The 14,216-nt window shown below is 42.6% G+C and overlaps 1 protein-coding gene across 3 annotated transcripts in view; it reads left to right on the top strand.

The window, feature by feature from the left end:
• SLCO3A1 (solute carrier organic anion transporter family member 3A1) overlaps window positions 1-13,963 on the top strand; it is a 271,929-nt gene extending 257,966 nt beyond the window's left edge. For 2 of the 3 annotated variants that reach the window (XM_075897022.1, XM_075897019.1), the window contains exon 10: window positions 3,551-13,963. In XM_075897022.1, the coding sequence (XP_075753137.1) occupies window positions 3,551-3,930 (380 nt within the window). In that variant the 3' untranslated portion in view covers window positions 3,931-13,963. Of the gene's footprint in view, window positions 1-546; window positions 841-3,550 lie in introns of those variants that run through there. The other variant, XM_075897020.1, reaches the window with a different exon arrangement.
• Window positions 13,964-14,216: the final 253 nt, after the last annotated feature.

Raw genomic sequence — 14,216 nt, 5'->3', positions numbered from 1 at the left:
GAGAGACTGCTGTGATGCTTTGACCATCCTCAACACAGAGCGCTCATAGAGCTATAAGGGAATCCCAAGAAGCGCAGGGATCATCTCTGCCATCCAATAACGCTGCATTGTGGGATGGTTTCCCACATGGCTTTGCTCTTACCTGTCGACAGGGTGCTAGCAATGTGGCCATAAAATGTTGACAATGGGAGGCAGAAAATGGTTTGAGTGGTTTTCACTGTTGGCGACTTTTGCATGTCAACAGCACTTTTGTCGCCAAACCTTCCCAGTGTAGACAGAGTCTAATTATCAAGTCCAGTCACCTGTTGGAAGTGTCTAGCCCTTGTCCTTGTGGAGGTAGCCAAGAAAAGTTCATCAAAGCAATCTGGCTGCTAGGGTTTGAAAGTCTTTCACAGCTATTTTCCCTAAACACCTGTTTATTCACAGCTCCCATCCAGCTCAGGTTTGGCTCACGGGATCAATGAAATAGCTCCATTAAGGAGCTTAAAGGGGTTCAGATCAAGGCATTTTGTTCTCTCCAACATCTAGTTTTTACTCTTCTTATAGTGCTCTAGATCCAGTCCAGCACTGGGAGCGTATAGTGGATTCCATTCTGCTTTCTGTCACATCAACACCGTCTACGAGCTTAGCCCTGGAGACACCCCAGCAGAATTTGCAGATCTCAGGTTGAGTTTGCAGTTGTTTGCACCTATTTAAAAAGAAACTCACCGTTTCACTTGCAAACAGACTAGCTTGGTCTGGAAATCATTGAGAAAACAAATAGAGAGCTGCGCAGTGTCATTTCTCAGGGCATTACCACGCTTTACATTTGGGCTACGTCTAGACTGGCCCCTTCTCCGGAAGAGGCATGCAAAGCAGGCAAGTCAGAATAGGGAAATCCGCGGGGGATTTAAATATCCCCCGCGGGATTTAAATAAACATGGCCGCCGCTTTTTTCCCGGCTTGGGGAAAAGCCGGAAAAGAGCGTCCAGAGTGGCGCGATCCTCCGGAATAAAGCCCTTTTCCAGAGGATCTCGTATTCCTACTTGCAAGTAGGAATAGGAGATCCTCCGGAAAAGGGCTTTATTCCAGAGGATCACGCCAGTCTGGACACTCTTTTCCGGCTTTTCCCCAAGCCGGGAAAAAAGCGGCGGCCATGTTTATTTAAATCCCATGGGGGATATTTAAATCCCCCGCGGATTTCCCTATTCTGACTTGCCTGCTTTGCATGCCTATTCTGTCTTATGTGGCCAGTCTAGACACAGCCATGATGAATAGAGCCAGTACTTCTAATGACAGCAGTATCTTTTTGTTAGCCAGTTATCTGTTTTTTTGTTTACTGCTTCATATCCCTGATGTCAATAACTGGTAAAGTAAGTACTGAAAACTGGCATAGCCTGATAAGTCCTGCATTTATTAGCCCATGTGAAAGATCAAACAAAAATCTGCAGAGTTCTAGTCATTAACGGAGAGAAATAAAAAGGCTTCCCATCCCAGAGGCAAAAGAGAAGCCAACCAATGTATTTGTATTCCTGACATATATTGTCATACAGCAAAGAAATGGCACTCGTGACAAGCTAAGGAATGGTGTTACATTTAAGCCAAGAAATCAGGGTTAATGGTGAAACTTGATCCTTAATTCATCATCACTCTGCCAGAGTGTGCAGCCCTTACGTCTGTCTGCATATGTATTTCTAGAGCTCCTCATTATCTGGAAATGGGGGTATTATTAGACAGATTCCAATAGGAGACATTATGCCACCCTAAAATTTGCTCTGTGGATTTATTGGAAAAGATATTCTTCTTCACTTCCTGTCCTAAACCGTAGCAGTGATGTTATTTATCAGTTTTCAATAAATGTTGTTATCTACCCTTAAGGAATATCTTAGAGGTAGGTGAAATGATACCTACTGCATAGAGCACCCAGAACTTGCTTTTGATTGTTAAGGGCTTGATATTTAGGTGCCCCGATTTATGTGCTCAACGATGAGATTTAGATCCCCTCTTTCAATGCCCACTGTTAGTAAAGCACGTTTGGATCTTGTCAGAGTGAAAGATATTGATGTATGTGGCTAGAAGACTTACCCAGCATTTCCCGGGTCCTTCAGAGCAGGGGGCTAGCGATGTGGGGGATGCAGGAAGCAGGGTAGGGTCTTGGGAATGTGGGAGCTTAGGGCAAGAGGCTAGAGTCATGGGGGATATAGAAGTCAGAGTTGGGGGCTGAGGATGTGGGGGCATGTGAGAGTAAGGGTTGGGATTAAGGAAAGGCTCAGGGCAGGGAGTGTGGGAGTGGCCACTGGCTTCACTCCAAGGGCAGCCTAAGGAAACAAGGACTGTGCACCCCTCCTACTGGCTTGTCCCCAAGGGCCAGTGGGGGCTTTCTCTTTCCCCCAGCCCCTCCCAGGCAGGGGGACATGGAGGGCTGTCTCCCAGGTAGGGGGCTGCACTTACCCTGTCTCGTGGCAGGCAAGATGTTGAGCCTCAGCCTTGCTGGCCATGCTCTTACTGGTGCAGCTGCCTGCAGTGGTCACTCTGCAGTATTACTCTCCTCTGCAGGCACACTGCCCCCTGTGGTCACTGTGAGTATTGCGTCCCTCCAAACATCCCCTCCCTTGCCATGTTATGGAAAACAGTCCCATTCCCAACATTTCCAGTTTTCCTGGTGCAACCAAACCCTGACCTTGCTTTACGTTATGAGAAGAGGAAGCTGCTACCAAATTTGGTGGTCCTCACTCTTACCGTTTAGGAGGAGTTCTTGAACAGACTCACATACAGACAGGCAGATGCACATTACTAAAATATATAGATGGATTATATAAGACTGGAGACCCCTGCAGTATTCAAGCAGAAAGGGGAAACTCCAAAATTATATTTTTGTGTGGATTTAATGAGAACTTGGGCATTGTTTTAAGGTCCTGACCCTGTTATAAATCACTCGCAGCAGAGTTCAGATGAGACATGCTGATTTGCCTGTAACTGCAGTGATTCAAGGAGAGAGTTCTGCTGTGGTATTTCACATTGTGGGATAATGACAGAATCTCTTTCTTTCCGGTCCATTCTCCTGCACTTATTAGAGATCATTATCCCTCTGCCCTTGATCCTGGATCTAGACGCCCCCAAAATTGGAGAAAGTTCAGTTCTGGATCTGAACTCCACAGCTAATTTCAGGCATTGTAACTGAACCTTGGATGTGAACACCATGAAAGTTTTGATCTGGGTGCAGAGTCAATTTCCATAGCTTAGGGCCTTCTCTGCTTCTTTATGAAACTGGGTGGTGAGCTGTATTAGGCTATGTTCAAACAGCACATTTGAAATGTAAGGACAAACTATTTAAAACTGAGTGTTGTATTTGTGGGATTGTGAGCGATCCCTTCCATAACTCTTGAGCCCAGGGCAGGTCTTCAAGATCCTGGAGGCCGATAGTCCCTACCAGATGTGCCTAGTTTGTCTAGAAATTAGAGATCCTGAGAGAACCCTTAACAAATAATCTCCTTTCCATTCACTATGGCTGAGTCCTGTCCCTTTACCACATAGGTCACTACAGCATGATTTATCTCTTTTATTTTGACAGGTTTTATCCCACCGCCCTTGATCTTTGGGGCTGGAATTGACTCAACATGTCTGTTCTGGAGCACGTTTTGTGGCGAACAAGGAGCCTGTGCATTATATGACAATGTGGTCTATAGATACCTATATGTTAGCATTGCTATAGCCCTGAAGTCTTTCGCATTCATCTTATACACAACTACCTGGCAATGCTTGAGGAAAAACTATAAAAGATACATCAAGAACCATGAAGGCGGTCTCAGCACTAGTGAATTCTTTGCCTCTACTCTCACCCTAGATAATCTGGGGCGGGACTCTGTGCCCCAAAACCAGTCACATAGGACAAAATTTATCTATAACCTTGAAGATCACGAGTGGTGTGAAAATATGGAGTCTGTTTTATAGTGACTAAGGATGGATGAACTCTATATTAATAATATAAGAGTCCTTTTTAAATAAAAGAGAGAGAATAAAATTTAAAAAAAAAACCAGGAAACTTTTGTTTTTTTCTCAAAAGTCAGAGCCAAGGATTCAGAATAACAAAATCTTTAAATGGGATCATTTTTGAAATCCTTTCGGAGTGCTGGAAAGAACTCAAAACCACTCCAGCTGGGTACCAGCCCCCTTGATGATGGTACAATCTTCCAGGATGGAGTCACCTACAAGGGCATTGGGAGATGCAAAGCCAGGGTTTTGTCAGAGACCACAGTGGATGGACATTGGGCACCTGGTGAGAAGAAACAAGCAAATAACAGCAATTCCTGAATAAGCGTTAGTGACACTGCTTGCCATTGGGGATCTGGGCAGCTCTGTCACCTTTGCAATATGGGCTAACAGGTTAGCCAGTCTGGGTGCTGTTCAAGTCCAATGCACTCTTTCAATGATGTCAAAAGAGGGAACAGTGCAGGATTGATTAAACTACTTACACTCTGTCTGCACCAGCCATGATTCCATGTTAGATACTTTGAATGCTGCCGTATACCCTCTGGCCAGCTTACATTGGTGGTCAAAGGCTCCACTGTCCTTCCAGCAGATCTCAGATTTTGGTTCTCTGTAAATGGCTGTGTTCAGATCTCTAATACCCAGTAAAGTTCAAGTCATTTGCTTACACTTGCCAAATGTTGTCATTTTTTTAAAATTCCAAATATTTCTCTCAATAATCCTTTTAAGATTTAAGTACTTTCAAATCTATGTTAACCCTTAAATCGCTGACAGTGTTCTATAGGGGGATTTATAATGCCAGTTGCATTTTTTTCCGGTTTCTTTTCAATATGCCACCATATCATGCAAGGGATTCAGTTAATCCATTGCATTTTTTTATTCTATATGCCTTCATTCTGATGCACTGTCAAACCAATGAGGACATACATTATTAAAAAGAAATTAAAAGAGAGAATGCACTGTGTCTCTATAAAAATAATTACCAGCTGGAGAATTCTAGTACGATATAATAATTTACAGATTATTTTTTCATATAACATGTGACTCAGTGAATACATAGATGGAGAGAACCTTTGTTTATGTACTCTCCAATTTTTAAATATGTATTATTTGCAATCAAAGGTGGAATGGGAGTATTCCTTAAAATTATATGTGTGTGTGTGTGTGTGTGTGTGTGAGAGAGAGAGAGAGAGAGAGAGAGAATACTTGAGTCCTGTCCTGCGACCCTTACTCAGACTATTTCTATTCCCGTGAGTAAGTCCCATTAATTTCAAGGATCCTACTCATGTGAGGAAATGGTGCAGGATCTGACTTGCTATGGGCCAAATTTGCCCTTAGAGTTTCATTCAGGGCTTCTATAAAGGGACAGAATTTTCAAAAGCACCTAATATTGGCCATTAATCGCTAGGACCAGAGTTTGGGCCTTACTGAGCATGTTTGAAAATTGCACCTAAATTCTGTAGGGGATGCTCCCCCCCATGCAACCTGGGGAAGAATTGGCATTATCTTTAAATTGGAGTTTTGTCCAATACCCTTTGAAATGAAGGGGAATCTTTCTATTGATTTCAATGGGCCTTGGATCAAACTTTTCCTATGTTATCTTTTTCCAGAGCATTCCTACTGTTAAGCAATAAAACATGGCTGGGTTTAATTAATTTTCTCCAACGGTAACTGAAACCGACCGTGTTTCCAATGGAGTAAATGTCAGTAGCATTTTAAGGGTTAGCATTGTTAATTAAGAATCTCCGGAGGTTTGTTTGTCTTTTATTGTGAACTTACAAGCTTCAAGTGTCCCGGGAGTAGGTGAGCTTCCCGGAGTTATGTTCATTGCCAGGAACGGACACACCAAACTCCTCACAAAAGGAGCAGTGAAGTTAACTTGCCATTCGTGTCCAGTACCGTTTTAGCAGACCTTGCTTTAATCAAGACAGTTAAAAGCTGGCAGTATAAGACCATTTTCAGACTAACTTACTTTACAGATGTGTTTCATAATTTATGCACTGCATTAAATGTTCAGCATCAGTAAGGGCAAAGAACCCAGTATATCAAATAAACTGCACTGTGCCAAATATTCAACCAATAATGTACCAATATATGTTTTTATTCTTGGCTTGGAACCTTGTACAGAATCATTTGGTAAAGAGTGGAGTGGAAAGGGAAAAAACGAGCAGTGCTGTTTGTAAATGTTGGGTGATAAATGATGCATTTGAACCACAATATTTAGATCAGTTTATTGTATCCTCTGCTAACATAGAGATACTGCATCCATAAGCTAATGAATTAAACAAAGGAACAGGTTGCATAACCGTCTCATAAAATATGTATAATTGTCAAGTATAAACCTTTGAAAGCTTTCTGTACAATTTTCCTTATTTTGAAAATTTAGTGCTTATAGAATGCCGCCTTTTTCAGACACTAGCTCATAGCTTTATGCTACACACACACATTACAACAACATGTCTCCATGTCTGATTTCTTGAAAAATCTATAAACCCTTTTGCAGCTTGGATTTTTTTCCTCTAAAAATCCAGGCTGACTAAGACTATTATGCGGGCTTGATGCAAAACAAACTGAAAAGAGTCCCAGAGCTTTGCTTTGTCATTGTGTGGATATACAGTCAAAAAATCATCTTACCAGTGTTACAGAACACAGGATTGCAAAGCACGAAGTGTCACTTCACTTGTTTGTTTGGGGGATTTTTTATTTTTACTTTTTTTTATCTTAATCGGATTTCTTGCGTGTGTACAGAAAGCTCAGCCTAAGCTGGGTTGTTTTATTACTTTTGTACTTAATTATTTTGTATCTTGTGAAATTGTGTGAATTTATTTCTTTTTTTCCCTATAACATTGCTTTTGAAAAGCTCTTTTTTAGGAAACATCAGATCTCAGTATCATCAAGGGCTTTATTCAGAGTTGTGGTGCTGTCATAGGAGAAAGAGGTTGTCTGTGCATATAAAACAAAACATGAAACCAAATATTCAGAGTGCTCCAACTGTTCCTTTGCTTTGCTGATTTCAAAGTCTCAATCCAGTTTTGCCTGTTCCCGACTTTTAATTGCACAATCAGGAGTGAATAATCTCAACTACTAAACCCCCTAAAATGGGAGCCACATGGCTTTTGTAGACACTTCGCTTCCTTTTTCAAGAATGACTTAACCATGCAGGAGATGGAATTGGAAAGATCTTCTTCCTGAGAGGAGAAAGTGGAGGCAAACCTCCCAGCTCCGAAGCTCAGATCCTAGCTTTCCCCAGATTCAGGAGCCTTTGAATTCAGGGTTTTTGTTGAGGCCTATCTCAGATTCAACATTGTCCCCAGACACTGTGCTTTGCTTCCTGGTGACAGCCTTCTAAGGAGATATTTTGGAAAATGCATTATACAATTTGGAGCCTGATTCTCTTCTCACTCTCGTGAGTGTAAATCAGGAGAGACTCCAATGACATTGGGGTGGGGATCTAAGGGTGAAAGTGGTACAAGTGAGAACAGAATCAATCCATTAGGACTTTTTATGTCCTTTGGGCTTTTTAAACAACATGATGCCTTTTGAGACCATCCCTTTATACTTATGTCCCACCCGCTTGAGAATCTCACCAGAGCAAAGAGCATTCTTGGGACGGAGGAGACAGCTTTCCATTCAAATCCCCAGACGAGGACATGATGGAGATTTGAAGATCACTTGAATTACCAAGCCAAATCCACCCACTTTCCCCTTGTTCAATAGGAAGGGCCCTACACCACTCCCTGGAGAGTCTGTATATTCAAGGCATTAAAACTCAGCTCTCATGCTACCATTATCCTGTCTGAGCAGGGTATGAGCCTTATGGGAGATAGAAGGAATTAACTCCCAGGGAGCGGAACTAGCAATACTTAAAAAGGAAACAATGGGGTGAGCAGATGACATTTGAAGAGGGATTTAAGAATTTCCAAATAGCTTGGGCATGTTAAAAAAATCTTTTAAAAGAAAATCTTTAGACAAGCTTTATATTCCCCCTTCACTATACAGAATGTCATCTGCAATGATTGTTCGTTAACTTACGGGATGCAGAGGGCTGTGCATCTTAGCCACACCTTTCTGCATCAGCGCACCCTGGGAGAGAAAGCCAGCTCAATGTAGCAGTCAGCAGTCTCATTCCACAACAGGCCCAGAGGCAACCTCGGGGCTACCAACATGGTGAGTTGTGAAACGTTTTACCAGGAGACAGAGTTTGTGGCTGCTGCTGTTAGAGCATGTCTAACAGCTGGACATGTTGCGCTCAGCACTTCCCTGTGATTCATATGATCTGGGGGTGTCTCTTTTGTTTTTTTGTCAGAGGAAGAGGGGGGATTTGGTGTTAAAGGCTCTTATGCAAATACTTCATAGATCTGACACTTTTTCTTTTGTTCATTTGTTCAGAGAGGTTTCCAAACAAATTCCCACTCCGCTCTTCTCTAAAGATGGCTCATGCAAAATATATAGAGAGGTAGATATATACGGCTTCCAAATCTCGCCCACACATTCTCTCTAGACATAATTAAAGTGTGCAAAGTTCACACCATATCTTTGTGCCTGGGACCCTGGAAGAGCACCTCCTAAGTATAAGCATGAAAGGTTGCAATTCTGAGCCACGTTGACCTTTCAGAGAGCAAGTGGTAACTGACAGAGGCCTCTGCGCTCTGCTCCGTCTCTAAAGCAAAGTTCACTTGTTCCCATGTTACCGACTCTCTCCATTCCACTGCGCTGGGGTTCAAGTCCGGGAAGGCTGTGGCACTCACAGTTCTCTGTGACTAGGCAGAGTCAGTCCCCTGCAGTGTGTCCTTCCTCGGGGATAGCCAAAACACACTTCTTGGAAGTGAGCATGCAGCCTTAAAGGAAGAGGACACGTGATTGTTACTTGATACATGCCCATATTGGTGTGATCTTATGATGGACCACACCTGACTCCAGAGTGGCACAAATGACCAGGAGAGACAGCATTGTTGTTGGGTTTCCAAAAGTCTCTGTGCACTCGTCTACTCTAGGGAGCTATTTCGAAATAACAAGTGGAACGTCCATACTACCAAACCCGTTATTTTGAAATCATATTTTGAAATAATAATTCCTGCTTTCCACAAGGAATAATGTTTATTTTAAAGTGGTTATTTCGAAATAGAGTGTGGATACTCCACTGCTGCTATTTCAAAATAACTGTTCCCTGGAGTAATTTAAAATAATTACTCCCCAGTGTTTCCTGCAGTTCTAAGTTGAGGTAGCACATCCACATTAAGGGAGCCTGCCTCGGACTAATTTTGAGGCTTCCCTGCAGTGTGGACCCACTATTTTGAAATAATTATTTCAGGAGTTATTATTTCAAAATAATTTCCTAGTGTAAACATGCCCAGAGAGTATTAGGTTTCCAACTTCAGCTGGCCATTAAACACCAAACTGTCTCTGTCCCATTTAAAAACCTCTGCTTTTAGGCATCTCTTCCAGGTGGTTCACTCGGCTCTCTCACAATCCTGACTTTTGCACCAGTAATTTTGCAAAGGACTGTTCAAGTTCCTTCGCCTAGGCGGTGCCTTTCCCCCATTTAATGATGCTGACTGCAAAGAGTGCAGTTCAGTCCTATCCACACAATAATTTGTGTTAAAAGACATGAACAATGTCATTTACACTAGCCCAAGAGACCAGAACATCTCATTTGGTTTTGGCCCATTAGCTACATTAAAAACATGATCCATTTTTTCTTGCTTTTACACACTAAATCTGTCATTCTTTATAAACTGTAAGTGACATGTTTTCATCATTCCACTGACTTTTCCAGCAAATGCAAATCTTTATTCAGTTGCTTCTCTAGAAAGTTTGTAGATGCTGGGTGCTTTTCTTTTAACTAGTGTTGCCTAGTAAAATCTTTGTCTCTGATCTTGTTCCCTGAATTTATTGGGACAGGGGCAAGATCTGTGTAATTATGAGCCAATTAACCATTTTCATTGGAATGAGAAAAAACATATATTACTTTTTAAAGGCTTCAGTCCCTCAATACGTTGTAGGCACCTTGTGCTTGTGTGAAGAGGTGTTGACGTCAACAGGGCTTCCTGTGGCCCTAGAGTCTATTTGGGTGACACTCCTGGCAAGATTAGGGTCTTAGTATGAATGTCCATTATATATTGTTTTGCTTATTGAATCTTTTGTTTATAGTTACTTGGTGGAATGGAATGACTCAAGATCCAATGATTTTATAGCCTTTAGAAAACCAAGTAGCCTTTTTTATCTTTTCCTTTTGATTAAGAAGGAAAGAGAAAATTATGAACAAAAGCTGCCAATGGTCAAGTGCAGACAGTCCCAGTCTGATGTGAGGATTCCCCCAAGAAAGGAAAAACTGGCTATAGTTTAAGTGCAACAATTTTGGGGTGATTCTCCATGAAGCTGCTGCCACTGCTAAATGGTAATAAGCAATAAGAAACATGTCAGGAAGAACTGGACAAATAATTGATTAGCAGAATTTCCCATTCCCTTTCCCCATTTAAGAACTTTGCTAACTTTTTTGCCAAAAAAAAAATCTGCATATAATCTGTGGCCTGTAGATTGATTGTGAACCACTTATTGAGAATATTTGATACTTGCCCTGGTCTAGTTAATTTTGGTTGGACATGTAAATCAGGCTGGAAGTTTCTGTTTCCAGAGCAGATTAATGTAATTTTAGAATCAGGTTTTTAGTGCATCTATTCATGATTAGGAATCCAGGGTCAGATCCTTCACTGATATAAATCAGTGCAGCCCTATTGAAATTAGGTCAATTGTTATCAGCTATGGATTTGACTCTAAAAATTCACTATCCAGTTACATGAATAGCTGTTTACATTTCTCTGCTTCTGTGGACCTTTCTACCAGGTATATTCCCTTCATGAGAATAATCACAGAGAGCAAATACAAAAGGGGCATGAACAAGGGAAAAGCAAACTGGTACCAAAAGTTAGGTATTTGTAGAAATGTATTTGCACTATTTGTACAGCTATAATATTTGGTACAATAGAGTGATAGGAGTCAACATCATGAAAAGCCTCAGCTGCCATAATTCACTTCCCTAACCAACTTGTCCATCATCGGGATAAAAAAAGAAGTATCTTTCCTCTGCCACATACTTTTTTGAAGTTCAGAATGCTTATCCTTCCTACAGTGTAGACTCATACACACAGTGATACATTTACCATTGTCAACTCACATCTCATCATTGTCTTCTTGGGTCTTCATGACTCTTGCTAACACAAAAGCCAATTTCTCCTGCATTTCACATCTGCATTTCCACATCTAAAGCTATGTATGAGACACATCCAGCCAATGCCACAGGAGGCAGGACGACTCGTTTCTAAAGTTACAGACTAACATGGCTACTCCTCCGAGATCTGCCAGACCTAAAAGCTCTAAGACATCTGGGGGCTCTCTGACACTTGCTGAAAAGTTCTAGCCCCATTGTGTCTTATTCCTTAGTGCATGAAAGCAGATCCCATCATCCGCACCTGGCAAGCATCTGTCCTAGATCAGAGTTCAGTGGGGAAGTCCCGTGATCTCTTGTTTCTCTTTGCTGCAATGCTCAACTGCATGGGGAAGAAGAGCTGTGACTTTTATAAACCCATAGTGCCTACCATAGAAACAAAATGCTGTGTTGTACTGCATTGTATCATACGTGGTTACTGTGTAAATAAAGTATCATAATTGTGATCTTCATTAGATTTTTTTGATGCAGCCCACAACAATATTTCTTCCTCTGCTATCCGGGCTTAAAAACGATCCCAGACCTGGGAATGTCTGTGGCTGTGCAAGCTAGAAATGTGTCCTAGGCATTCGGTGGGAAAACAGCTCATATCTATGGCATTGCTTTGCCCCAGGTATGATACACGAGCATCACCTGAACCTCAACCAGGCAGGCAACTTATAAGCGAAAGAGCAGCTCTTTGATGAAAACGAGCAGTGAGCAGAACATTCCACATTTCCCAGCCACAACTGGTCAGTCATGTTCGTGCTGGTGGGAAACGTTATTGGGGATCCGACTCCTCTTTCATTGCTTTGTTTGTGCAGAGTTAATGATGAGGAACCCAGGCTAGTGTGAGCTCATTACTCTTCTTATCTCTTGAGATCCTTCTGTTGTAGCTTCAGCTGAATAGACTGGGTATGTTAAGGTCAGAGCTGGTTGAGAGGGACGAGCTTCCCGGATCCAGCTCAGCTAGTTGTTCCCTCTGGGACTCAAGCATACATTGCAGCTTTTAAGCAAATAGGATCTTCTGAGACTTTTATTCCCTGCCTCCATTCTCTCGTCACTTTTGCTTCATGAAGTCCTTGGGAACCAAGTTCCAGTGTATCAAGAAGCAGAAGACCTGCCCCAGTAAGCATCACATTTGCCCTTGTAGAGAACTTCCAAATCTTGATGGAGCCTTGTTTTAATTTGTTTTCCCCTTCTTAAAAAAGTTCAAGAGTTTGCTGGCCAAAGCGTGATGCTCTTGGTATGAGACCTTCATTGGGTGACATCCCCACACGCATGAGATCTTCAATTAGCTTTAAAAGGCTAAAATCATTTGGGGGGGGAAGGGAGAGGAGTGTCATATGTATGCCAGGGAGCTTGTCCTGTCCTCCTTGGTAGTGGTGAGGTCTTGGTTGGAGTAGTGTGTCCAGTTCTTGATGCCACACATCCGGAAAGATGCTGACAAATTGGAGAGCTCTGGGGAGAGCAATACCAATGATAAAAGGCTTGGAAAACCTGATGTCTGAGGGAAAGTTTAAAACAACTGGGCATGTTTGGTCTTGAGGAAAGACAGAGGAGCAACTTCAGGCCCGCCGATGGAGCGGAGCAAAGGCATCAGCTGCCCTGGGGCCCAGCGAGTAAAAAGGGCCCAGGGCTCCCAGACACTGCTACAGTGGCCAAAGCTCCGTGCCCTTTAAATTGCCACGGAAGACAGGACAGCGCTAAAGGGCAGCGTGGGCAAGGCTAAACCCACCGCCTTGCCCAGGGCCTGCCAAAGTCTGTCGCTGCCCTGGGCAACTTGCTAACAGTTTTGAAATCTGGCAAGGGCTGTTATTAAGAAAATGGTGACCAATTGTTCGCCAGGCTCGCTGATGGCAGAACAAGAGCAATGGTCTTAATCTGCACCAAGGAAGATTTAGGGTACATATTATGAAAAACTTTCTAATACAGATTGTTAAACTCTGGACTAGGCTGCAAAGAGCAGTTGTAGAATTCCCATCCTGGGGGGCAGAGGCGTTAAGAATAAATTGGACAAACACCTGTCGGGGAAGGCCTCAGCACAGGGAGCTGGATGTGATGACCTCTCCAGGTTCCTTCCAGCCCTACATTTCTATGATTCTTTCAGACAGCCCTCTCTATGCCCTTGAGACACTTCCATCGTGTGTAAGTCATCCTGCTGAACATGCAAGACCATCCCACCTAGGTTGCTTTGCCTGTGCCTATAAAACACTTCCACAGAGGCCCACCTGCTGCACATACAAGATGGGTCAAGGGAGATTACTCTGCTTATGAACATGTAAGCCCTCTATGTACTTCACACTGCCCACTTAGAACCCGTGTTTATGCCCACCATGCCTTCACGTGCAAGACCCTCTCTGCATAGGCTGATTCTACATGTGTTTCCAAAAGGTCATATCACAGGTGACCTATAGCATCCTGCCCTGGAACCAGGATGAGCTGACTTGCCCCCACCTTGGGCTGCATGTTAATCTCTTCCTATTGTGCCGGGGTTGGGGGGGCCTTTTAAAAATTCTTTGAAAACATGCTGCTTGTTGCTTTGAGGGCTGTGTAGCAGCACTTCTGAAATAAATCTAAACTTGGTTTGGAAAAGGAAATGTTTCGCTGTACGATTGATTTGAAAAAAAAAGAGGAGAAAGAAAAAGAAACTACATGCTCGGTATATTTTGAGTACTGCATTCTGTATTTTTGCAGCTTATATTTTCCAAATGAGCAGTTTAGAAATATGTGATGTGAAATACATACTGTAACTTTGCTGTAAATTATATTAAAAGCACTATTTTCATTCTTCTTTTGCCTCACTGGGTGTTCTCCTTGGCATTCCTCTTATTTGGTTCTCGGCTGCGTCAATTGTTATGCTACTGCTGCTAGAGAAAGCTCAGCCCCAGCAATAGGGATTGTAAGGTGTTGCATGTTTCCTTAGCCCGCACTGGATCATCCAACTCTCACTCACAAACATGCATACCTGTGCAAACACACACATCTTATGTCCTACCACACACACACTCGCAAAGGTATAAATGGCAGGGGGGGGGGGGGGGGG

This window comes from Pelodiscus sinensis, chromosome 14 (assembly GCF_049634645.1).
Source record: "Pelodiscus sinensis isolate JC-2024 chromosome 14, ASM4963464v1, whole genome shotgun sequence".
Classification (NCBI taxonomy): Eukaryota; Metazoa; Chordata; order Testudines; family Trionychidae; genus Pelodiscus; species Pelodiscus sinensis.
This window is presented reverse-complemented; position numbering and strand designations above follow the sequence as displayed.